Genomic DNA, 24,957 nt, shown 5'->3' with positions numbered 1-24,957 from the left:
CTTGAATTTTCCTTTCCTGGAATTCTGCATTTATTGACTGGCACAGATGTCTGGAGCAGCTCTCTATCCGGCCCACAACTCCAGCAGGAAATTCCTGCAATTCCTGCTGGAAAATACGTATGGAGGTTCAGTTGTTTGCACTGCTCCCTCGCAGCAAGAAGGTTGCAGGTTTGAAACCCGGCTGTGTCTTTCTGCGTGGAGTTGCGAGTTCTCCCCGTGCATGCGTGGGTTTCCTCCGGGTTCTCCGGTTTCCCCCACAGACCACGACATTCTCTGTAGGTTAACTGTTGTCCGTGGCTTTGGATAAACGTGTCTGCCACATAAATAAACGAAAACTAAACCAAATAAATCCAAATGAAAGTTTAGGAGGTCGGAGCTGATTTAGGATGCCAAAAACACACAGAGACTAGCTGTTAGCTCCTCAGTCCTGAAGAACAGAAACCCTGTTTCTCCAAACAAAGGCTGTTCAATGGGAATTTTCTTCCCCAGAGAATCTGATTTCTGGATGGAGGAAACATCCCTCTAAACTCTGGGAAACGTTCAGTGAAAACCGTTTCTCCTTTATTTTTGTTTCTGATCTTTTTTCTTTATTGGTCTTTAGTTTTAATACCAACGAGTAATCTGATTAGTTATCTGCTTAATATGAATAATAATCTGGTTAGTATTTATAGTAATCTGGTTAATACTTTTAGTAATCTGGTTAATAATCTCATTAGTAATATGTTTAATATGATTAATAATCTGGTTAATGATCTGATTAGTAATCTGGTTAGTATGATTACTAATCTGGTTAATACGATTAGTAATCTGGTTAATACGATTAGTAATCTGGTTAATATGATTAATTATCTGGTTTATATGATTAATAATCTGGTTAACGTGATTAATAATCTGGTTAATAATCTGATTAGTAATCTGGTTAATACGATTAATAATCTGGTTAATAATCTGATTAGTAATCTAGTTAATATAATTAGTAATATGGCTAATAATCTAATTACAATTTGATTAATAATGTGGTCAATATGATGAATAATCTGGTTAGCAATCTCATTAATAATCTAGTTAATATGAATAATAATCTGGTCAATAATCTGATGAATATTCTGGGTAATAATATCATTAATAATCTGATAATTCTTCCAAACCAGGTTTTATTTTCTTGACCTTTTGTATTTCATTACAGATCAGAGAGAAATTTAAAGCTATATATATATATATATACATACATACATACATATATTAGATTATCCAGTCAGCAGATTAAAGGGATTATCTGTTCTGTGTGATGAGATGCTGTGTTGAGTAATAAACAATAATAATAATGAAATGATGAGTTTTGTGTTTGATGTGAAATGGCTGGGTTAGGAAGGAGGAAGTCACATCCTTGTGATCTAATCTGGTGGACTGAAGCCAGATTAAACAGGTGGGGCCTGTGTGCTGCTGAGACTGAGCAGAGAGCTGCTGTCGGACTGATGAGGCTCTCTGTCCACCTCCAGGCGCCTCAGCGACAGCTGCTAATGGAATCAGCGCGTGAGGGACGTGTGTGGGCCCACCAGCCCGCCACACGTCTGACAGGATTATCAGTCTTCTCCACGCGTGGGCCCAACCATCACGGACAGACGCTTTAATTAGGAAGAGCTTCTGATCATCACACGTTCCTGAAAGTTTACGGTTCCAGAAACTCCTTGATGTCTTTGTGTTTTAGTGATTCACCTGAATTGTCTGCAGATCTCCACCACCCTGGACCTGAAGCTCCAGTTCCAAACCAAGTGGATTCGTTTTCCCCTCAATTAAACCTGGAAGCAGGAGCTGGAATGTGATGAATCCTGGTTTCATTTATCGGCTCGGCTCAAAACCAAAGCTGCAGGCGTGATGGTGAGAAGAGAAGAAGATGCTGTCCGCTCTCATATTGATCTGGATCGATTTTCCCTCTCACACTCTCCAATCTTCATTTAACGCTGCAGAAGTCCTGATGCCTCCTGGAGCTGCAGAGACGATGGATCTGGTTGTTTGTGGGTCTGGAGGAGAGCAGCTGTGAGAGGACCAAACATTTAGATTTCCTAAGAAAACAAGTTTTTGTTGTTCAAACAAGAAACGGGAACAGAAATCTGGAGAGATGAAATCTTGTGATAAAAGATTATCCTAAAGAAACATAAAACACGTCATCTGGGTCCTACTGGACCACCATGCTGCAGCGTTCAGATGTTTCTCTGCAGGAGAACTCAGACCTGCAGGATGGTGGACGTCCAGGACCCAGAAGCATCCAGGAGGACCCAAAGGCACCCAGGAGGATCAGGAACACAACCTGCTCTTTAACCTCCAGGGTATAGAGGAACAAAACAAAAACACTAAAATGAACAAAATGACAGAAACTTTAATATCTTCATAATTTTATTTTACTTGTGCAAAAAAGACACGTATAAAATAAGATTCAGATTTTTTAGAAGGTAGAAACAAATTTTGTTTGAAAGATGATTGAACCTGGAAGAGGAGATCATCAGGACTTTGGAGAACCCACCTGAGAGCCAACTCCGACACACCTGGACCAGATGATTTCATCACAGTTTGGAGGAGGATGAAGAGGAGAAGAGGCATGAACAAAGTGGTGGGAGGACAGCAGAGGACTCACACACACGTTTGACATCCTGCTTTTATCTTCTCAGATGAAATGAGGCTCTGAACCAGTCAGAAGAACCAAACTGAAGCAGCTTTTTTATACGACCAAAGTTTGTTTATTTTTAAATTTTCAAAAGTACTAAACAAAACAAAGTTTTAATGGTTACAACATTTTACTGTTTCACTTGTAATTATTCAAAGATTTAGATGTTCTCTGATCTACCCCCCCCCCCCCACACACACACACACACACACACACACACACACACACACACACACCACACCCCGAACAGGAACAGACATGCTGAAAGAACAAAAGTGGGTCCTTCTGTGTAGCTGCTCATAATAAACAACATTCACAATTGTCTCCCTACACCGTGATCCTACGGGAACTGTCTCCCTACACCGTGATCCTACGGGAACTGTCTCCCTACACCGTGATCCTACGGGAACTGTTTCCCTACACCGTGATCCTACGGGAACTGTCTCCCTACACCGTGATCCTACGGGAACTGTCTCCCTACACCGTGATCCTACGGGAACTGTCTCCCTACACCGTGATCCTACGGGAACGCCAGACCAAAAGATAATAAATAAACTAAAACCAGTCTCTGACGAGGCGTGGGACCAGAGCAATAATAATAAAAATGAAACATTTCAGAGATCTTCCCATGTTTTCCTGTGTGTGTGTGTGTGTGTGTGTGTGTGTGTGTGTGTGTGTGTGTGTGTGTGTGTGTGTGTGTGTGTGTGTGTTTATTTTCTGTAGACAACACCTCCAGCAGTGCAGATACACACCATCAGTTGTGAACTGAGCTGTGAGCAGCTTGATGGAAATAACACTATTACACACTTTAATGATCACACACACACACACAAACACACACACACACACACACACACACACACACACACACCTGCAGAGACCCAAAATGACTCCTTTTGGGTCATTTTGGGTCTTTAAAGGTCATTTTGGTGGACAGAACGTTTCTTGAACAGAGCAGTTTGACCTCCATCGTGATGATGGAGGTCCTGCTGTCTCCACGAGGGACAGACTTCTCATCTACTGTGGTCCAGACCAGACCTGGATGGGGACACAGAGGTGGTAACCCAACAGAGCTGAGCAGAACCAGATCCACATTCAATTCAATTCAAAAATACTTTATTAATCCCAGAGGGAAATTGATTGCTGTAGTAGCTCATAATAATAATAATAATAATAATAATAATAATAATAATAATAATAATAATAATAATAATAATAATAATCAAGTCATCAAAGAGTTGTTGTATATTACAATGGCTGTTGGCAGGAAGGATCTCCAGTAGCTGTCACATGCTGGCAGAACTCTGAAGGAGAACAAGTTTTTAGAACGTTGATCCTGGTTCTGTTCCAGATGGAGTCAGAGAAGATGAAGATGAACCAGAACAGATGAAACTTTTGGTTCCTCGGAGGTCAAAGCTATTTTGGGCCTGACAATTTCAGCGAACAAAGGAACCAGTCAGAGAGACAGAGAGCCTGAAGTCCAAACGCTGGTTCTGAGACACGCTCATCATCTGTTTGGTTCTCTTCAAATAGTTCAGTCCTTCCAGGTTTCAGTTCGGGGTTTAGACAAGAACCAGAACCAGAACTGATAATAAACTCATGTCCACAATTCCCATCGTTGTGGTTCTAAACTCTTTGTACTGGAGAAAATATCTGGAGATGGACGATTAAAAACAGGAGTGGATAACACAGGTGTGTGTGTGTGTGTGTGTGTGTGTGTGTGTGTGTGTGTGTGTGTGTGTGTGTGTGTGTGTGTGTGTGTGTGTGTGTGTGTGTGTGTGTGTGTGTGTGTGTGTGTGTGTGTGTGTGTGTGGAGGGTGCAGGCGTCTCATGTTGGGTTCATATGCAGAAGAAAGATTCCTCTGATGGAGCAGCAGAACCATCAACCTTCAGTTCTCTGAATGATGTGATGGATCCATTTCCGGTGGAATATTCCTGCTGACTGAGGGTTGGGAAGAAGTTGGTGCTTGTTTGTTTTACTCCAGAGCACTTTGATAAAATCCATGAATAAAATAATAAAAATGAGATTTTTCGACACGATGCGGATCTCTTGGTAATTTCTATCATCTGTTGGTTTTCAGCTAAAACGAGTTGACAGGTGTGAAAGGAGGGGACGGGTCTCCATCTAGTGGCTGGAAACGTGAACTGCATCCTGGGAGCACGATACCACAGCTGTCCTCTGTTCTGATTGGTCCTTAGAATCAGTCCTAGTCTTTCAGCCAACGAGAAAGCAGCTTGAGCTGTCCTCTAATCTCAATCAAGTGACGTAAAGCGCAGGTGAACCTGTTACCTTTTAGGTCCGCCCACTGGATGGATGATGTTCACAACAACCCGAAAGGTTTTATTAAAGTCCAGAAGAACAGAACCAGAACTCAGGGTTTCACCAGAAGACACGCGTTACAAGAACAGAGGATAAAACCCAGAGGAACCCTTCAGGTTGGGTTTTTGAGCACGTTTGGTTATTTAACGGCGTCTTAATCGCCGTCTTTAAACTTAAAACGCTGAAAAAAGCGGCGGAAATCCCTTCAGAGCCTAGCCACCCTGCGGAGGAAACTCATTTCGGCCGCTTTTATCCGCGATCTCAGTCTTTCGGTCCCTACCCAAAGCTCATGACCATAGGTGAGGGTAGGAATGTAGATCGAACGGTAAATTGAGAGCTTCGCCTTCTGGCGCCAGGGACCCGATCCTCAGGCCACCCAAACGGATCCCCCCAACATCTCAGCTGCCACAGAAATCCTGCGTCTCTAGAGGTCATAATGTTGTCAGGGTAACATATGCAAAAATACCCATTGTATATTTTTATTGGGTTTAGTCCACACACACACACACACACACACACACACACACACACACACACACACATACACACACACACAGCTGATTCATAGCTTTATTCTTCAGGTCAAACGTCTAAACTAGAAAACAGTTTTGGTTCGTTTCCCTCCTCTCCTGCTGATCCTGGATCGGAGGAGATCCTGGATCAGAAGAGATCCTGGAGGAGATCCTGCTGATCCTGGATCATAAGAGTGAACAAACCACATCAGGTCACAAAAACACACCATCAGCACCTCCGAGTGCTCAGTTCACGCTCCTGCTGCTCTTCTTCTTCTTCTTCTTTGGTAGCTGCTTCGTGGAGTCTTCAGAGGAAGAGGCAGCTGGTTTGTCTTCAGACGGTTGAGTGGACTCTTCTGGCTCTTGAGATGGTCCACTCACCTGCTGCTGCTGGGCCTTCTCTTCTTCCACTGGGAGGACTGGTTTGACCTCGCCTGTCACCTCCTGGATCTTGGGCTTTGGGGCTTCTAGTTCCGGCTCACTCATTGTTCTGTTGGTTTCTGGTGTCAGTCCTACAGGTTTTTGGAGGTCTTCTTCTGCTCTGGCTTGCTTCACCTCCTCCACTTGGCCCTGGGTCAGAACCTCTCTGACCTCGGGACTTGTCTTGATGGTTTCTGAGCTGGTACCCTCAGGTGTTGGACCTTCAGGTGAAGGAGCCGTGGTTCCTGTCGAAGCCTCAGATGGATTTCTGAGTTCCTCTTTAACAGCTTTTGGAAAATCAGATTCTGCTGATTTTGGATCTTCCACCTGATGAGAAACTGGAAGCAGAACTTCTTGGACCTGAGGTTTGGTTTTAAACTGGACAAATGCTGAGACCATCATGTCTTCTTCCAGCTCTGACTCTTCTTTCTGCTCATTCTCCTCAACGTCATCTGGCGTCGCTAACAGCGAAGCAGCAAACTCCTGCAGCTTGGCCTGCTCCTCCTTAAGACGGACAATGTTCTCCGTCAGGACCGGGTCCTCCTCCTGGAGCTCCTGGATCTCTTCTGCATCCAGGAGTGGCGGATGGTCACAGGGGTCACTGTTTCCTGTAAGGCTAGACATCTTGGATGGGAGGTTGGTGTTGGAGTGACGAACTTCTTTTATCTTCTGGTAGAGAATTTTCCTTTCCTCCTGGAGAACACGGCATAACTTCTCCAGCTTCTGGATCTTCAGGACAAACAGATCATACTCTCCTGCTTTCTCTGTTCTCTAGAAGAGGAGGAACCAGAGAGAAACCATGAGGAACGGCAGTTCCTCCCACTGGAACGTAATTCATCGTGTCCCGCCCACCTCCTGAATCATGTCCGTCAGAGCCTTGTTGCAGTTCTCAAACCGGGTCTTCCAGAGGTTCGACTCCTTCTCCACCTTCTTCATTTTCTCTGTCATCTACAAGGAAACGGAAAACGAGTGAAGCATAAACCAGATGAGATCTCCTAACCAGAGGCGTACCGGCCACCTACCTTATCCATCTCCTTCTTGAAGCGGACGTAGATCTCATTGCTCTTGGCCAGCGTTTCCTGAAACTCATCAAACTTCTGACCGTAGAGGGTCAGCTAGAGACGCAGAAACAGAACTGAGACCAGCATCATGTCCTCCTTTATCCAGTTAAAGAAACATCTAAACCAAACTCGTGTGGATGGAGTGGAGCTGCTAGACATCAGAATAAAAGACCTGGATCTAAAAGCTGTTGGAGCCTTCAGCAGCAGGTGGTTCTGCTCCGTTTGGACTCACCAGCAGATTTTGGAAGATCAACTTCTTTTAAATGAAAAGAAACTAGAAAGCCTTGGATCTCCTGGCCCTTCCTGTTCATCCTGGACTAACGGTCAGGTGTTTTCCTGGCTGTGAACATCTACCTGTCCTGGTGTCTCCGTGAGTATTCACCTGTGCCTGCATGACAGTCGCCTGCTCTGTGAGTGTCCTAGCCTGCAGCTTCCACTCAGCAGCCTGAACCAGTAACTGGTTAGAAGAGAGCAAACACAGGTGCGTTACAGGTGAGTCTTTACCTTCTTCTTCATGGCCAGCTCCTGCTCCTTCATAGCGAAGCATTTCTTTGTTTTGTCAATAGCCTCCCTAAGCAACTACGGCAACAGAGACGGGACACAGTCAGACAGGTGCTGATCACAAACATCAGAGTTCTGACCCGACGGTGGGCTGATGGTCTCGCTCGGTGTGTAAAAACATCAGTGGTTTATCCAATCACACCTCATTTCTGATCTTTTATTGTGAAGCCGCGTGATGCCGGGGCGAACGTTAACGCTTTCTTTTCTCTCTCCTGCATTTCAGAAATGCAGGAGAGAGAATCAACTGAAGAAGCTTCCGCACTTCAGCCAGCTGCACATGATTATGTCCCATGATCCTTTGCAGTTGTAATTCTCATCAGGATTCATGTGAACCCAAGGGCGTCAGTTTGTTTTCAGAATTGCTGGGGACAATAACCATACACTTGAGTGGGGTTTAAAAATTGCTGGGGACAATAAAGGCAGGCTTTTTTGAAAGTGGGGGGGACACAGCTGCCAATCACAAATTTTGCCGGGGACATGTCCCCGGTGTCCCCGGTTAAAATGACGCCTATGTGTGAACCAATCTCACGGCAGGCCGCCCACACCGGACCTTTCCACCAGACGCGTAAGCGTTGCGTAGCACCCGTGCAGCCGCCGGCGTCGTGGATCGGGTTTTGGACGCTCTGCTAAAGTTACGCTTCCAGAACCTCAGCAGTTCAGATGAGGCCAGACAGGAAGTCAAACAAGAAAAGCAGTGCAAAACATTAGGAAGATTTCAAAATAAAAGCCCAGACTTCCAGTTGCTTGAGTAGTAAAGAAAAGTAGGCGATTTGCTGAGAAACCTCCGTAGCCGACAGAAACCTTGTTGGACTTGCGCTGCTTGCTATCGGTGAACGGCTGAAGTCATGCCTGTGTTCTACTTCGCTTTGTGACCTCGCCTAACCTGCTGCGAGGAACGCCCTCGCTAGCGTTTAGTGTGTACGGCCGGAGCTGGACCGGTGGTTAGCTTTAGGGATTCACCAGCAGCTGCTTCTCATAACTACACAGCAGTGTCAGGTTTGTGGAAACTCACGTATTCCTTCTCCCGCTTGTGTTTGTCCTCGGCCTCGGCTAGCAGAGCGTTGGCCTGCTGGAGTTTAGCCTCTGTCAGTTTGTGCTGGAGGTCTCGGTGCTTGTTGATCTTCTCCAGACTCTGCAGGAAGTCGAGGAGAGCTTCAGTGTTTTTGGTTTATTTAGAACAGATTCCAGGTTTTCCCTCTTGAGAGAGGCGAGGTCTGTTTCCTGATCATTAAGACTGTTAGTGTTTAAGACTGAGGTTCTTTTACTGGTTCCATCAGTCTTTCATAGCAGTTAGAACACGAGGATGGTTCTGGTTCCTCGCGGTCCTTCTCACCTCCTCCCTCCTCTCATACTGCGTCATGAGACTCTCCAGCTTCTCTGTCAGGTTGGCATTTTCACGGCAGAGGTTGTCGTTTCGAGCGCTGTGTTGTTCGATCTGAGCCTGGATCTCAGTCAGCATCTCCTGGAAGTGAGACGTGATGTCCTTCCTCTTCTCCTCATCCTCCCTGCAGCGCTGCAGAGTCTCCTCCTGCAGGAGGTAGGAAGCACAAGAACAGGCTGCAGAATCAAACTCCAGGGGTCTCATTCATCAAGCTTGCTTACGCACAAAACGGGGTCGGAAAACTGTGTAAGCAACTTTCCACGCAAACTTTGGGATTTATGAAAGAAAACTTAGCGGAAACATGTGCGCAACTTTAAGTTGACTAAGGAGCTGGCTTACACACATGTTGGACATGGAGAGCACCTGCAGTGCTGCTGCTGAGAAGGATACAGTTATGAAATCCTGCAGCATTATCATTTGTACCGCTTCATTTTCACACAGGACAAGCCCCCCCCCCCCCCCCCCCCCCCCCCCCATACACACACACAGTTTGAAGCCAGAATACAGAATGCAGAATATCAGCAGGGGGACAGATTGAGACAGAATGACATGTGTCTGTGACAATGTGTGTCCTGTCACTGTGACCCTAGTGATCATGTGCCCTGCCTACTTGAACAAGGGAGATCTCTGTTTTGCTGACTGGTTAGTGTGTGTGACTTTCACCCGGGAGTCTGGGGATCAAATCCTGATCGGATCATTTTTTATATCCACCACAGATCTCTCTGAAGAATTCAGCATTGACGGCTTCAGCAACGCTGTGCCACTCCGTGGATTTTCTCTTATTTGTTTTGCAAAAGCACTTCCTTTCATTTCTCCACCTCACCCACAGGTACCTCAACTTCTGCTTCTGTGAAATTGCGCTTCCTTGATCTGCCTTGATCTACGGTCGCCATCATTAATGGTGGAGCGCTGCAACAGCCAGCTTCTGTATATGCATGAGATCCACAAGGCACTTTGCATTGACCATTTATGGCAGTAAGGTGAGGGCGGGATGTGACTAAAAAGCAGCCGAGAACCTTTCTAGATAGTCTCTGATTTATGAACCGGAGATTGCGTGCAGCTGTGAGTACTTCATGTTTGATAGATCACAAACCTACTTGGCGTCAGTACATTTTTTTTGCTGAGCTTAAGTACGGTTCTAGTAAGGATTCTATGCAATGTTTGACAAATGAGACCCCTGGACACTCATTCCAGGAGTTCCTGTGGCCGGTGGTACGTGTCAGATGTGTGTTGAACTTCCATGTTCTCAGAGTGAGCTAACACGTCTGTTTTCTGATCGTTTATTTCATGAATGACCCTAAAGAGCTCAGATGGAAAACCGCCTCCACCTGGGAGGAGTTAAGTCCTTGAGAGAAGCTGAGGTTAAAACAACAGCACTATTATTTAAAGAGATGTTATGCGTTTGTGTTTAGTCAGTGCACTTCCAGCTTCCATTTGTGCAGGCCTGATGTGTTTTTAACCCCGTACCCTCATGGCGCTGTAGTGCGCCTGCAGATCTCTACACAGACCCTCCAGTGCGCTGCGAGCTGCGATGGAGCTGCGATGCTCCGCCTGCAGCTGCTGGTGTTCCTCCATCAGGATGGAGAACTTCTGCTGTAGAAGGCTGAGCTGCTGCTCGTCGCTGCGCCTCGGCGCCGCCTGCAAACACACTCAGGTTTTAGTGACATCAGCAGCTGATGCTAGTCAGTCAGACTGGAGACCTTCTCACCAGGACTGAATGTTTCCCATTCACTTCCTCAAGTTTTTCCTCCGGAGACGACGGATTGTTCAGACTCTGTCTGAGCGATGCTCCTGTGGAGGACAAGGACAGGGATGTCATGCTGTACTGAGGACCAAAAACACCCTTCCTGCTGCTGAAGGGTATTTAAACAGCTGAAAGACATCAACAAGCTTATTTTGGTGCTTTTATCTCAAAAGCTGAACCAACCTGAGATACAAACTAGGGATGTCCCGTTCCAATATTCATATTGGAAAATATCCAAAACAATATCAGATCATATCTGACTGCATGAAAAATCTCCGATATTGGCTTTAAAATCCATTCCAGTAGTTCTACCCATCAGCGCCCTGGTCCAGCATGCAGCGACCGCGTGATCAGAACAGTGTGTGCTCGCAAAGTAGCGACGACCAACGTCAGCCATGTGGCTGTGTTTTCATTAAAGTCCCAAAACGACAGTTTGGCTCACTGCAGCACTCGTCATGCACCGGTTTCTCGAGGTGGATCAGAACCGGAGAAGGTTAACGATCCAACCTCATCGTGTGTTTGAAGCAGAATCACAAAACGCTGCAGGAGGATTTTCTCCGTGTGTGAAATAGAAACTTTAGTCACTGAACTTGTAGCAGTTGTTCAGTGAGCAGTGTTGTGTTTTCTCTTACGTCCCTACGCTCAGCTGTTCACATCTGTGCTGTTCACATCTATGCTGTTCACATCTATGCTGTTCACATCTATGCCGTTCACATCTGTGCTGTTCACATCTGTGCTGTTCACATCTATGCTGTTCACATCTGTGCTGTTCACATCTATGCTGTTCACATCTATGCTGTTCACATCTATGCTGTTCACATCTATGCTGTTCACATCTGTGCTGTTCACATCTATGCTGTTCACATCTGTGCTGTTCACATCTGTGCTGTTCACATCTATGCAGCCAAAGGTTGATTAAACGATTTTTACTGGCTTTGTTTTCGGTTTGAGTAAACTCACTTCTCAGGCCGTTCATATGAAACGGGTAAAGTATGCATGATTTATGCTGATATCGTATCGGATCGATACCGGTATCGGTCAGTACTGAAGGCTGCATTATCGGTATCGTACCGGGACGTCCCTAATACAAAGCTAAGGTTAAACCAGAAACTTCTCTATAATCTGTGTAATCTTGTGTCCTGTTAATGAGGTGAAGTCTTGGCTAATGGCCAACTATCTACATCTGAATGAGGGAAAGACAGAGCTCATTGTTTTTCACCCCAACAGCAGGAATGTGGATCGTTATGCTGATCTTGGCCCTCTTTCTCCGTACTCAAAACCAGTTGTTACCAGTTTGGGGGTGAAACTTGATGTAGGACTTAAATTTGATGCTCACATCAATTCTATGATCCGGTCCAGTTTCTTTCACCTGAGACGCCTTGCTAAAATCAAGCATATGCTGTCGAGAGCCCACCTGGAGCGGGTACTGCATGCCTTTGTTATTTCTCGGCTTGACTACTGCAACTCACTCTATGCAGGGTTGTGTCAGTCATCACTGCGTCGCCTACAGTTTGTGCAGAACAGCACCGCCAGGTTCCTGACTGGGACCAGGAAACGAGACCACATCAGTCCGGTTCTGGCCTCCCTGCACTGGCTTCCGATTTGCTATCGCTCACAATTCAAAATACTCGTCTTTGTTTATCATTTCTTCCAGGGTGGTGGTCCCCCCTATCTGGCCACTCTCCTGAACAAACATTCCCCATCACGCGCTCTGCGCTCCTCTGACCAAGGCCTGCTCGCTGTCCCTCGGTCTAGGTGTCGTACCCGTGGGGACCGGGCTTTCTCAGTCCTAGCACCGTTACTCTGGAACCAGTTGCCACCCTCAGTTAGGCTGTCCCCTTCTCTGCCAGTCTTTAAGAATCACCTAAAAACACACCTCCTCCACTTGGTGTTTCCAGAACATGCTTGATTTTGGCCCTCTTTTATGTTGAATCCATTCCACAGTTTTCATTGGTACACTCAATCCATCCACTCAATCCATATGTGTTTCACACATTTGTCCTTTACCAGACTGTTTCATCTATCTTGTAATTTCCATTTTGTACTTTGTAATTTGTATTTTGTAATTTGAATTTCTTTTATTGTTGATTTATTCAATATATTTACTTAACTATACCATGTTCAGCGCTTTGGGCTTCCTGACAGGGTTGCGGAAGGCGCTTTATAAATGAAGCTTTGATTAATTGATTGATTGATTGATCTGATCCTTATTCGCCCAAATCAGTATAAACGTACAAGCAGAACATTTGCGACTTTAGTTACCGCTGTAGACGTAAACCAGTGACTGTTTGAATCTGAGAGGAGGATGCTGGGGGAAGATGACCTCCATCTTAAAAACCCCTCCCACCCACTGCATTCCACTGTGGAGGCCATGGACAGCTCCTTCAGAGGCAGACTGAGACATCCCAGATGTAAAACAGAACGCTACCGTAGGTCATTCATCCCCTCTGCAGTAAGAGTGTAGACCTCCTCAGTTTAACTGGTATGAGTCCCGTATGCTGCACAGTTCTTGTTGTATTCATTGCTTTTAGTGGTTGAAGTATACAATATTGGCTTACTGCCTTTACCTGCAATCTTATTATTGTCATCTCCCTGCTGTGTGTGTGTGTGTGTGTGTGTGTGTGTGTGTGTGTGTGTGTGTGTGTGTGTGTGTGTGTGTGTGTGTGTGTGTGTGTGTGTGTGTGTGTGTGGGGGGGGGGGGTCAGGATGCTCACTGACAGCATCGTCTCACCCGTTTCCATGACAACAGGGTCACCTCTGCTCTCCATCAGTTCCATCTCTGCGTCAGCAGGCTGCATTCAAAACAACAGCAGAGATTTCCTCTCATTTAGATGCGATTGTTGGAAGTTTGTGTCACCTGTCGACCCAGTAGACCCACCAGTTTGTTCAGGACGCTGCCTGCAGGACCGTGAGTCCTGAAGATGTCCTCTAGCCGCTGATTGAACTCCAGCATGGGGTCGAAGGTCACAGAGGAGGATGAGGCTGCTGTTTCGTGGACCTCTGAGCTCTCTGCTTCCAGGGATGAGGCCTCATCAGTTTGGGGCGGCATCAACATCTCTGTTGCTTTCAGTGACATCTCCATCCTCAGAGATCCTGATAGAATCAGGAGAACCATTCAGACATTACCAACGAGTGCAGAGCTGGTGGTTAATGAGGAACAAGCTGCCTGAGGAACCTGAACAGGTTATTTGGTTTAACCTCAGCCTGAAGAAATGTTCCCACTTAAACCAGTCTGAGCACTGGAATCAGACCACTCTGGACCAATCCCAGCTCTGGGAGTGTCCAGTGAGAGGATGGGGTGGGGTGGGGGGTGGGAGGGGGGGGGGGTCTCCATCAGACACTTCCTGGTTGTTTGAGTCCAGATCTGAGGCAACATGTCCAATGTTCTTGGTATTTCATCTGTCAGGTTTAAATTTAGTCTCTCTCTCTCTCTCTCTCTCTCTCTCTCTCTCTCTCTCTCTCTCTCTCTCTCTCTCTCTCTCTCTCTCTCTCTCTCTCTCTCTCTCTCTCTCTCTCTCTCACACTCACACTCTCTCACACACACACACAGCTGCTAGAGGTTCATCTATTTTGAGTGCCTCCTGATATGGTCATCTGGTCTGCTCAGGCCACACACACACACACCATTTACCTGCTTCATATCGATCTCTACCTGCTGCTCTGACCCCGTGACCCCAAACTTGAGCCAGACCTGGACCAGAGATACGCTCCGCCCCTAAATGTTATCCAACCAATGACACACCGTCCTTCAGAATCCGAACAAGTTAACTAGTTATCCAGGTGAACAAGTGTGTTTACATCCCAGGTTAAAGCTGAAATAGTAAAAACAAACCTTTCTAATCTATTAAAGATCCGACCATCCTGATGATCGAAGTCACGATAGATAAATAAAAGCTTTATTCCTACAATATTTGTTTATTATACTGGACAGAGGTGCTGACGGAGGCGGAGAATCTCCTGTGAGACGTTACAGAGAGACTAAATCGTGAAGTGAAGTTTTACAGCTGAAGGTAGAATCAGAAGAGGAACCAGAGAGCCTTCATTACTCCTGAGTTACACAGAAATCTGCACCTCGGTACGGATGAGAGACCTCTGCAGGACTCCGGCATCCTAACGAACGTTGGTGAGGATCCTGTTTCTGTTCAGTTATCGCCGTTTTAAAAGTTAATGTAAAACATTTAGAAACTAATAACAATAAAATTAGAGGAGAACTTACTGTGAGCGGTGTGGAGACGAAGAGGAGGTGAGGAGGAGCGAGGGGGGGGGGGGGTGCCTTATTGCTGACAGCACAAACAACAGCTGACCCCAAAAATAACCTGAGAGGATCAACTCAGGAACAGTGTGTGTGTGTGTGTGTGTGAGAGAGAGAGAGAGAGAGAGAGAGAGAGAGAGAGAGAGAGAGAGAGAGAGAGAGAGAGAGAGAGAGAGAGAGAGAGAGAGAGAGAGAGAGAGAGAGAGAGAGAGAGAGAGAGAGAGAGAGAGAGAGAGAGAGAGAGAGAGAGAGAGAGAGAGAGAGAGAGAGAGAGAGAGAGAGAGAGAGAGAGAGAGAGAGAGAGAGAGAGAGAGAGAGAGAGAGAGAGAGAGTGTGAGTTTGTGTGTGTGTGTGCGTGCGTGCGTGCGTGCGTGTGTGTGTATAAACTCCCAGTAGCAACAACTCAGTATTGGACGGGTTTATTGAGAACAACAGATGATAAAAACGTCACCAGGGAACAGAAAGGATCACACAAAAGCAGCAACATCAACACGACTCATGCCAGCAGGTCTGCAGGAACGAAACACAAATCAAATGTAGAAAAGTTCTTCATCAGCAGATTTCACAGTAAACCTTGAGTTTCTTTTGCATTCAGACGCGTTGTTGCTGAGACCACCCCCCCGCCCACACTAGGCAGAATTGTGCTTTAACTCCTCAGAGATCCCAACGATTTACAGAAGCAGGTGGATTCCGACATCTACAGGCAGGAAAACAGAACAACCAGAAAATGTCAAGGAAAACTCCTGTGTGGTTCTCCTTCAAGGGACAAACTGGATCCAAACTTCATCCCATCAAACAGAGGAACCAGACCTGATGGGTTCTGAACATCTAGAGCTCAGTGGCATAGTGGTAGAGTGTCCGCCCTGGGACTGGGAGACCAGAGTTCGATTCCCGGTCGGGTCGTACCAAAGACTTTAACAATAGGGGATGGGTCAGATGTAAAGATGAGTCTCACCAGTGTGTGATGATGACTGTGGGACTTTAACTTTCTGATATCATGGGTGGCTCTGCAGCTGAGACTGTTTTAGATGAAGGACGACTTTTAGGCTCAGCCGTGGACTTCTTCCATGACCAGGTTTAGCTTCAGGAACAGGACCGGAGTTTCACAAACCATGAAAGTCTGTCTCTGGTTTGGGCGAAGTGGTACTCAGGAAGTTGACCATAAAAGGATATTGTAGGCAGAGCTTCCCTTTAAGTTGTGTCATACTGAAACATGCTCCCATAAAGTGCATGAACAAGGATCTGGGATGAAAAGTCTCATCAGGTGTGATTCCTGTCAGAAACGGGAACAAAGTGGCTCAGGCGAGACTGGAAAGACAGTTTCTGGAGGAAAAGTGCAGTTTTCAGAGGAATGTTTGACCCTGTAAGTCCAAAGAAGCCAGATCCTTCTGCCCTCCACCAACCTCCCAGTCCACAAGGAGGCAGGCATCCGAGCCGGGTTGGGTGGAAAAACCAGACTGTAGGAAAAGATTTATACAAAAATCTACTCGTCAGAACAAACTTCCACCAGGCCTCCTGTAAGAAATTGCATATTCCCAAACATTCCTCCTCAGATTACATCCCAACTGAAAATGAGAGTCCCTCTGATATTGCTGACACGCTGTCCCTGTCCTGTTGGTCCAGATCGTGTCCTGATGCCGATTGTCTCCTACGTGTCCTGCAGACGTTTCCTTTTCAAAATCAAAGCAGTGGAAATGTGTCTGATGTTTGTATGAGATCAGGAACATTTTCAGACATTCAAACCAGGAATGAAGGATTGTTCTTCGTGTTTCCAGTTAAACCATCAAAGCCAGTTACTCCTCATTAAAGGAAATCACATCAAACCAGTTTACAGGAAATCAAAGAGAACATCCAGGAACACGAGCAGCTAGAACGTTCCTTCAGGTCTTATGAAAATGTACAAACTGTTTTCCAAAGCAACACAGCGATTCCAGACAAGCAGAATATCAGACCTGGATGCCCTGAACAGCCTGTCGGATGTTTTCCAGCAGAACCTTGCTCTCCGGGCTCAGGTACTGGTCCTGGTGGGTGTACATGTCCGTCAGAGTGCTCACATATGTGTCAAAGTTCTGCTGATTCATTGGTTCCTGCGAACAAACCCACAAAGACACAGTCAGAACAGTAAGTAGAGACGAGACGCAGGAAGGCTGTGTCCAAGTGCCAGGGGCAGAATCCTTCAGAGGCTGTCCAAATCTGAAGGACACATCGTGTCCTTATTTCAGGGACGGGACAGCTGTCTCCTCACTGGCTAAGGCTGTCCCAGAATTCATTGTTGGCCAAAGAGAAGATCGTTGTTCATTCCGTCATGGTGGATGAGGGTCACGGGTAACGCCTAATTTTTGCGTCTCCATCAGCTGGAGACTGTTGCTACCCAATTCCCCGACAGGACAACAGAGGATGGTCCTCACAAGGATGCTGCCCCTGGATTTGGCCACAGCAGAAGATGATTGGAGAACAAAGGCCCCGCCTTCAGGAAGACACATAAGTTACTAAGACACACAGAGACCAGAAAATAATGAAGATGAAACCAAGATGTTCAAGAACCCGTCTGAAGGGTCCAGACCTGACCTGACCCTGGTCCAACAGCAATGATCCAGATCAGCTGTGGGGTTCTGGTTCTGAAGGGCTAGTCTCTACACAAGCAGAGGTTCTGTGGGTTCTAGTGGTGTTCTGACCCGGTTCTCACCATGTGAGGCAGCTGGATGTGGGCCAGGCTGCTGATGAGCGTCTGACTCAGGTTGGCCAGCTCTTGCAGCAGCGAGTCGTTCTGCTCCTCCATCACCTTGTTTTCCTCCTCCATGGTCCTCAGGCTGGTCTCCATGGTGGTAATCTGATTACAGGGACATTAGTGCATCTACAGAAGAATGAGGTTTAGATGGAGGAAACAATGCAGGTGTTCTCACCTGGGTTCTCAGTTTAATCATGTCAGACTCCACCTGACTGTTGGACTCGTTCAGATCTCTGATTTCTTCATCCAGCTGCTGGATCTCTTCATCATTTTCGATTCCTGAAACAAAAACCCGTTTCTGTTCTTAGACAAAACCCGTTTCCTGCTGGCGAGACTGAGGCGTCTGGGCCCTCCTGTCTCTGACCTTTGCTGGCTCTCTGTTTGATTGTCAGGATCTCCACGCCACTCATCCTGGACTTCTTCATGGCCGAGCTGGCTCGTGGACACCCGGAGAGGCTGAACGAAAACAAACATGATGAAAACATCTGGACTGATGAGTTAACAAGCTACGGCTGGATCAGGTGACTCACCTGCGGTGGGTCAGGAAGCTCCCACTGATGTGTCCAGAGCCATCGCAGCCTGGAGTTGGACAGCTCATACCATCAGTCTTCCCAGATTTCCACATAAACTGTGATCCATTGACAAAGCTGTCCTTCTGCCTCTTGGCTGCAAGGGGGCAGCCTGAAGCGCTGCGGTGGGAAGCATACTTCCCCGTCACATGACCCTGTCCATCACAGCCAGGGACAGGACACCTGAAAGTCAGATCAAAGGAAATGGAGCATCAGGGACAAATCTCCAGAACGCTTACTTCAGTCTTCTCATGATCCTCCTTAGATCCACTTTGTTCTCCATGAACAATTTTTTTGACAATATTTCCGCGACTTCAGAGGAAAACTAAAAGCCGCTTGAGAGGCTGAGTCGGGCCGGCGTGACGCGCTCTTTACAAACATCAGCTGCGATTCCAAACTTACGTTTCCAAAAACTTTATTAAAGTAACTCCAGTTAACTTGAAACATAGCGCGCTCAAAATCAAACAGTACAATTATCACAGCAATCTATTGACGGTCAACAAAACAACTTTCCCCGTATTATCTGAGCAGGTGCTGGAGATTATGTTAAATCCCCACCCATGATCACCTGACCTGACATTTATCTCCATTTACAACAGATAAACCCACCAAAAACACATCAAAAACATTTATATGTCTCCTATACTGTCGTTAAACCAGGGAGTAGGGTTCACTGCAGGAACTGATCTGGTTCTGGCAGGACAGATGTTGTCCAGAATGGAGAGGCAGTGCTCGTTAAACCTAGAAGTTAAAAAATCTGGGTCATTATCAGAACAACAGCAGAAAAGCAGCAGAACATTGGCTAGCTGTGCTCTCATTAAGAAAACGAGAACTAACCAGACGGCAAGTAGGAGGTGGGGACGCAGAAACTGACAAGTTAAAGAAAATACAATGGTGATCTGAAATATAACCGTCCTCAGGACAAACACTGTCAGCATTTAGAGTCAGGGTAAAAACAAGATCTAAAGCAGGGGTAGGGAACCCTGGTCCTGGAGAGCCACAATCCAGCACGTTTTTGAGGTCGCCCTGCTTCAACAAAGTTGAATCACCTGTTCAACTGCTCATCAGGCTCTGCAGGAGACTTGTAATCACCTGCTGATTAAAATCAGGTATTTTAAGGCAGGGCAACCTCTAAAATGTGCTGGATAGTGGCTCTCCAGGACCAGGGTTCCCTACATGTGGTCTAGTGTGTGTCCCCTGGTGTGTGTGGGGCCAGAAACATGCTGGGTAAATCTGAAGGAGTCCATGAGGCTGGAGAAGCTCATGTCAAAGTGGTCTGATGAATCACCAACGTGAATGTTTAAATCAACAATCACCAGTCTGGACAGCTTCACAGTGGAGGATAAACCACAGCACAGTAGAACGGTTACACCAAACTTTAATCAGCTGCAGTACAAAAGAGGCAAAGTGACCAGAGTTGTGGAGCTACAGTACACCTTGGTAAAATGTGGAGAAAGCTAGAGGGTATTAAGATTTGGATACTGCCCAAGCCTATTGTGACAGTGGCTCAGGGGTCAGGAGGTCATCCTTTAACCAGATGATTGCTGGTTCAAACCCAAGCTCAGTCCAGGTCATTTGTTGTGCATTTCAGTAAGACCCTTCACCCACCTTCTGGTGGTGTTCAAGGGTGCCAGTGTCCCAGGGGAGCTGGTACACAATGCAGCTAATGACCAGCATGAATGTGAGAGTGAATGGATGACTGTGGTGTGAAGAACTTTGGATTCCTGAATTAGAAAGGAGTCGTACAGGTGCAGGTTTTTTATCATCATCAACATATCTCCAGAATCCTACTTGATTGGCTCCTGGTCGTCCTTTTCCTCCTTGCTGTGGAAGATTTTAATGCCACTTCTTTTGGCTCGAGGACATCCAGAGAGACTGGTGGAGACAGGAGAGGACAAGTAAACACTAAAGACAAGGAGCAGAAGAAAAAAAACAAGCTACATGAAAAAGTCACGATAACGTTTAACAAAAAGGGTGCCTTTATTAATGTTATTTTGTGCATTATTAAGCATTAAGAAACTAAATAGTCATCACCACCTGTCCTCATGGGGAGTGGTGAGCTGCAGCTGTGGCTGAATTCAGGAACTTTTTGGTGGTTTAACCCCCAATCCAACGCCTTACAACTGAGTGTCAAGCAGGGAGGCATTGGGTCCCATTTTAAAAGTCTTACCTCTTACTGCATATTTTTCATCAATAATTGAGGAGAATAAGAATAATCCTAAATTTCTTTTCAGTACAGTTGCCAAACTTACACAGAATCATAGCTCTGAACCATATATTCCCTTAGCCCTCAGCAGCAACGACTTTGAGATTTTTCACAAGTAAAATTAATTATATTAGAAACAAAATCTTTAGCATCCTCCCTAATGTGATTTCTTCTTCCTCAGTAAGTGAGGCAGCATCTGAGGTAACTGTAGAACCTCATCTGTGTTTGAACCGTTTTGTTCCAGTTGAGCTTTCAGAGTTATCAAAAATATTATCTTCATCTAAACCTTCAACTTGCATTTTAGATCCAATCCCAACCAAATAATTTAAAGATGCATTTTCTTTAGTTACGGCCCCATTCTAGATACAATCAATCTATCCTTAGTAAATGGATACGTAATGACACTAACGATCTGTTTGGGGAATTTCAGTCTGGTTTTAGAGAGTATCACAGCACTGAAACTGCATTAGTGAAAGTTACAAATGATGTTCTCATGGCCTCAGATAAGAATCTTGTGTCTGTTCTAGTCTTGTTAGATCTCAGTGCTGCCTTTGACACAGTTGATCACAATATTAATGCCAGTGATTAATGCTTCACTGACATCTGGTACATTTCCCACGTCTCTTAAGCATGCTTAGTTTAAACCGCTGCTAAATAAACATCCCTTCCTCCAAATCATATGGAGAACTACCAACCTATCGCTCTTCTCCCATTTCTGTCTAAAACCATCCAAAAAGGTGACCTTCAAACAGATCACAGAACACCTCTCACATAACTGTCTGCTTGACCCTTACCAATCTGGGTTCAAAAATGGCCACTCCAGTGAAACAGCTCTGTTAGCAGTGACAGAATCCTTAAAAGAAGCTAGAGCGACTGCCGAATCCTCAGTACTTACCCTCCTTGATCTATCAGCTGCATTTGACACTGTCAACCATGGCTTCCTTTTGTCCATGTGCAATTCATTTTCATGCTGGATGCTGTTCAGTTACCTTCTCTGTCTGTAGCACAGAGCTGCTGCTCAGTGGGAATGGGAGAAGAGAGTGAGCTGTGTGTGTGTGTGTGTGTGTGTGTGTGTGTGTGTGTGTGTGTGTGTGTGTGTGGCAATGTTTGAATGCCTTGAGACAACACTTGCCGTGATTTGGCGCTATATAAATAAACTGGATTGAATTGGTAAGAACCGACCAGGATTTGAACCCTGATCTCCCAGTCCCAGGGCAGACACTACCACTAGGCCACTAGGATGGCGATAAGGTATTCCTGATATTGTTAAATGTTAAGTGTCTTTAAGGTTCAGACAAAGGGCTCTGAAGGGTTTGTCTGCTTAGTAATGCCATCCATCGTCTAGACTCGCTTGTCCACGCAGGATTGCAGGGGGCTAGTGCCTGTCTCCAGCAGTCTCCGGGCAATCAGGTGAGGTATGGCCTAGACAGGTTGCCAGTCCATTGCAGGGCAACACAGAGACACACAGGACAGAGAACAGAGAAAACCCTTGCTGCAAGGCAACACCACTAACCACTGTGTAGCCTGCTTAGTGATGCATTACTTAACATTAACATTAATAGTGAGCAGTTGTTGATACTTTTTTAAATAGTTTATTCATGCTTAATGATGCACAAAGGAAACATTAATAAAGGGAACCTTATTATAAAGTGTTACCAAAGTCACAAACAGCTCCACAAAAGATACAACAAATTTTCATTCGGTAAATAAAATCACAAATACAACAATGAGATGCAGCATCCAGCTGTGGTTGGAACAGCTGCTTTTCTCGTTACCTCCTGTGGGAGGCGTAGTTTCCTGTGATGTGACCCGATCCGTCACAGCCCGGTGTCGGACACCTGCCCAAAAACAGCGCCATCAGCAGTCAGACGTCACAAAACCCATCATCATCATCATCATCATCATCATCATAATAGTAGTTGTTGTTTGTAGTAGTAGTAATAGTAATAGAAATAGTAGTCAGAGATGTGTAATTGTGGCATCAACAAGTCATCTCCATGTCATGTTTTTGTTCTCCTCAACATCTGAACCAGGTTCATTCACTGTGATAATTGAAATCACCTGGTTTTGTGGCAGATAGCATAATTATTATTATTATTATTATTATTATTATTATTATTATTATTGTTGTTATTATTATTATTAGTAGTAGTAGTAGTAATAGTAGTAGTAGTAGTAGTAATAGTAGTTGAAGTTAGCATTATAATAATTATTATTTTCGTAGTAGTAGTAATAGTAGTAGTGGTAGTAGTTGAAGTTAGCATTATTATCATTTATTTTTTTACTGTTGTTGTTATCCACCTGGTCTGGGTTTTGACATTAATCGCTTATTATTATTATTATTATTATTATTATTATTATTATTATTATTATTATTACACAGAACAAAAATATAAACGCAGCACTTTTGGTTTTGCTCCCATTTTTAATGAGCTGAACTCAAATATCTGAAGCTTTGTCTACTACACACACAAAACACCCATGACTCAGATGTTGTTCAGAAATCTGTATGTGTTAGTGAGCACTTTTCCTTTACCAAGATAATCGGTCCCACCTCACATGTGTGGCAGATCAAAGGGCTGATGACAGCATGAATAATGTACAGGTGTGCCTAAGACTGCCCACAATAAAAGGACTCCCTGACTTGTGCAGTTTGATCAAACAGCAAATGCCACAGATGTCACAACCTTTGAGGGAATGTGCAGTTGGCATGCTGAGTGCAGGAATGTCTACCAAAGCTGTTGCCCATAAAATTAATGTTAAATTCTCTACCATTAGCTGTACTAAAGGCGTTTAAGAGAATTTGGCAGTTCATCCAACCGGCCTCACAATCGCAAACCACGTGTGACCACACCAGCCCAGGATCTTCACATCCAGCATGTTCACCTCCAGGATGGCCTGAGACCAGCCACCCAGACCGCTGTAGCAACAATCGGATTGGATAACCAGAGAATTTTTGCACAAACTGTCAGAAACCATCTCAGAGAAGCTCATCTGCATGCTTGTTATCCTCACTGGGGACTGGACCTGACTGCAGTCTGAAGTCGTAACCGACTTGAGTGGGCAAACACACATTCAATGGCGTTTGGCACATTGGAGAGGTGTTCTGTTCACAGATGAGTCCCACTTTTAATTGTTTAGGGCAGATGGCAGCCTGCATGTGTGGCGTCATGTGGGTGAGCGGTTTGCTGATGTCATCATTGTGGAACGAGTGGCCCATGGTGGCGGTGGGGTAATAGTATGGGCAGGCGTATGTTATGAACAACAAACACAGGTGCATTTTATTGATGGCATCTTGAATGCAGAGAGGTACCGTGACAAGATCCTGAAGCCTGTTGTTGTGCCGTTCATCCACGACCATCACCGCATGTTGCAGCATGATAACGCACGGCCCCATGTTACAAGGATCTGTACACGATTCCTGGAAGCTGAAAACCTCCCAGTTCTTGCATGGCCAGCATACTCAGACATGTCACCCATTGAGCATGTTTGGGATGCTCTGGATCGGCGGATACGACAGCGTGTTTCAGTTCCTGCCAATATTCAGCAACTTCACACAGCTATTGAAGAGGAGTAAACCAAGTTTCACAAGCCACAACCAACAACCTGATCAACTCCATGCCACGGAGATGTGTTGTCCTGCGTGAGGCAAATGGCAGCTACACCAGATACTGACTGATTTTCTGCCCTACCACCCCCCTAAAGAAAAAGTGTACCCATGTCAGGGTGTCCTTTTATCGTGGGCAGTCTAAGGCACGCCTGTACATTATTCATGCTGTCTAATCAGCCCTTGATGTGCCACACCTGTGAGGTGGGAAGGAGTAACTTGGAAAAGGAAAAGTGCTCACTAACACACATGTAGACAGATTCCAGAACAATATTTGAGAGTCAAGGATGTTTTGTGTTTGTAGTTTCAGACGTTTGAGTTCAGCTCATGAAAAATGGGAGCAAAAACAAGTGTTCCGTTTATATTTTTGTTCAGTGTAATATTATTCTTCCGTGAATGTTATTGTGACTCGAACAGCAGCGTGCACCCCAACAAATTATACATCAAAACGAGCAGCTCTGCGCTCAAATAGTAGTAGTAGTAGTAGTATAAGTTAAGATTACTATTAGTAGTGGTAGACCAAGTACTAGTAGAAGTAGAAGTTATTATTAATATTATTAGTGGTAGTAGTAGAAATTATTATTATTATTATTATTATTAGTAGTAGTAGTAGTAGTAGTAGTAGTGGTAGCAGTAGTAGTAGACGTTAGTATTATTAATATCATTAGTAGTACAGGGTGGGCCATTTATATGGATCCACCTTAATAAAATGGGAATGGTTGGTGATATTAACGTCCTGTTTGTGGCACATTAGTAAATGTGAGGGGGCAAACTTTTCAAGATGGGTGGTGACCATGGTGGCCATTTTGATGTCGGCCATCTTGGATCCAACTTTTGTTTTCTCAATAGGAAGAGGGTCATGTGACACATCAACCTTATTAGTAATTTCACAAGAAAAGCTATGGTGTGCTTGGTTTGAACATAACTTTATTAT

General features: G+C 45.3%; 2 protein-coding genes across 7 annotated transcripts in view; both read right to left on the bottom strand.

The window, feature by feature from the left end:
- Positions 1 to 5,538: 5,538 nt before the first annotated feature.
- On the bottom strand, positions 5,539 to 15,007 carry LOC107378205 (beta-taxilin). 2 transcript variants are annotated; one of them, XM_054748462.2, is made up of 11 exons: positions 14,878 to 15,007; positions 13,540 to 13,754; positions 13,393 to 13,453; positions 10,626 to 10,708; positions 10,385 to 10,555; positions 8,870 to 9,064; positions 8,549 to 8,668; positions 7,480 to 7,554; positions 6,937 to 7,029; positions 6,767 to 6,862; positions 5,539 to 6,685 (listed from the first exon to the last, which is right to left on the bottom strand). In XM_054748462.2, exons 2-11 carry the CDS (start codon positions 13,741 to 13,743, stop codon positions 5,741 to 5,743), a joined length of 2,043 nt encoding a protein of 680 aa, XP_054604437.2. In that variant the 5' UTR covers positions 13,744 to 13,754; positions 14,878 to 15,007; the 3' UTR covers positions 5,539 to 5,740. The 2 variants fall into 2 exon arrangements, with proteins under 2 accessions (XP_054604437.2, XP_070400663.1); XM_070544562.1 differs by lacking the exon at positions 7,480 to 7,554 and adding an exon at positions 7,358 to 7,432.
- Positions 15,008 to 16,713: 1,706 nt separating this feature from the next.
- myt1la (myelin transcription factor 1-like, a) overlaps positions 16,714 to 24,957 on the bottom strand; it is a 41,302-nt gene continuing 33,058 nt past the window's right edge. For all 5 annotated transcript variants that reach the window (XM_070544550.1, XM_015948282.3, XM_015948284.3 and 2 more), the window contains 7 exons: positions 22,192 to 22,254; positions 20,002 to 20,085; positions 18,172 to 18,393; positions 18,006 to 18,097; positions 17,817 to 17,920; positions 17,600 to 17,743; positions 16,714 to 17,000 (listed from right to left, as the gene is read on the bottom strand). In XM_070544550.1, coding sequence (XP_070400651.1) covers positions 16,860 to 17,000; positions 17,600 to 17,743; positions 17,817 to 17,920; positions 18,006 to 18,097; positions 18,172 to 18,393; positions 20,002 to 20,085; positions 22,192 to 22,254 — 850 coding nt within the window. In that variant the 3' untranslated portion in view covers positions 16,714 to 16,859. The remainder of the gene's footprint in view (positions 17,001 to 17,599; positions 17,744 to 17,816; positions 17,921 to 18,005; positions 18,098 to 18,171; positions 18,394 to 20,001; positions 20,086 to 22,191; positions 22,255 to 24,957) is intronic.

The sequence above is a fragment of the Nothobranchius furzeri genome, chromosome 2 (assembly GCF_043380555.1).
Source record: "Nothobranchius furzeri strain GRZ-AD chromosome 2, NfurGRZ-RIMD1, whole genome shotgun sequence".
NCBI classification, from domain to species: domain Eukaryota; kingdom Metazoa; phylum Chordata; class Actinopteri; order Cyprinodontiformes; family Nothobranchiidae; genus Nothobranchius; species Nothobranchius furzeri.
The sequence above is the reverse complement of the archived record's forward strand: the minus strand, read 5'-3'. Positions and strand labels throughout refer to the sequence as shown.

Coding starts and splice junctions, on each gene's coding strand:
- LOC107378205 (XM_054748462.2), bottom strand. CDS start 13,743: ATGGAGATGTCACTGAAAGCAACAGAGATGTTGATGCCGCCCCAAACT. Junction 13,454..13,539: donor GCAGCGTCCTGAACAAACTG/GTGGGTCTACTG, acceptor TTTTGAATGCAG/CCTGCTGACGCAGAGATGGA. Junction 6,686..6,766: donor TGACGGACATGATTCAGGAG/GTGGGCGGGACA, acceptor CTCCTCTTCTAG/AGAACAGAGAAAGCAGGAGA.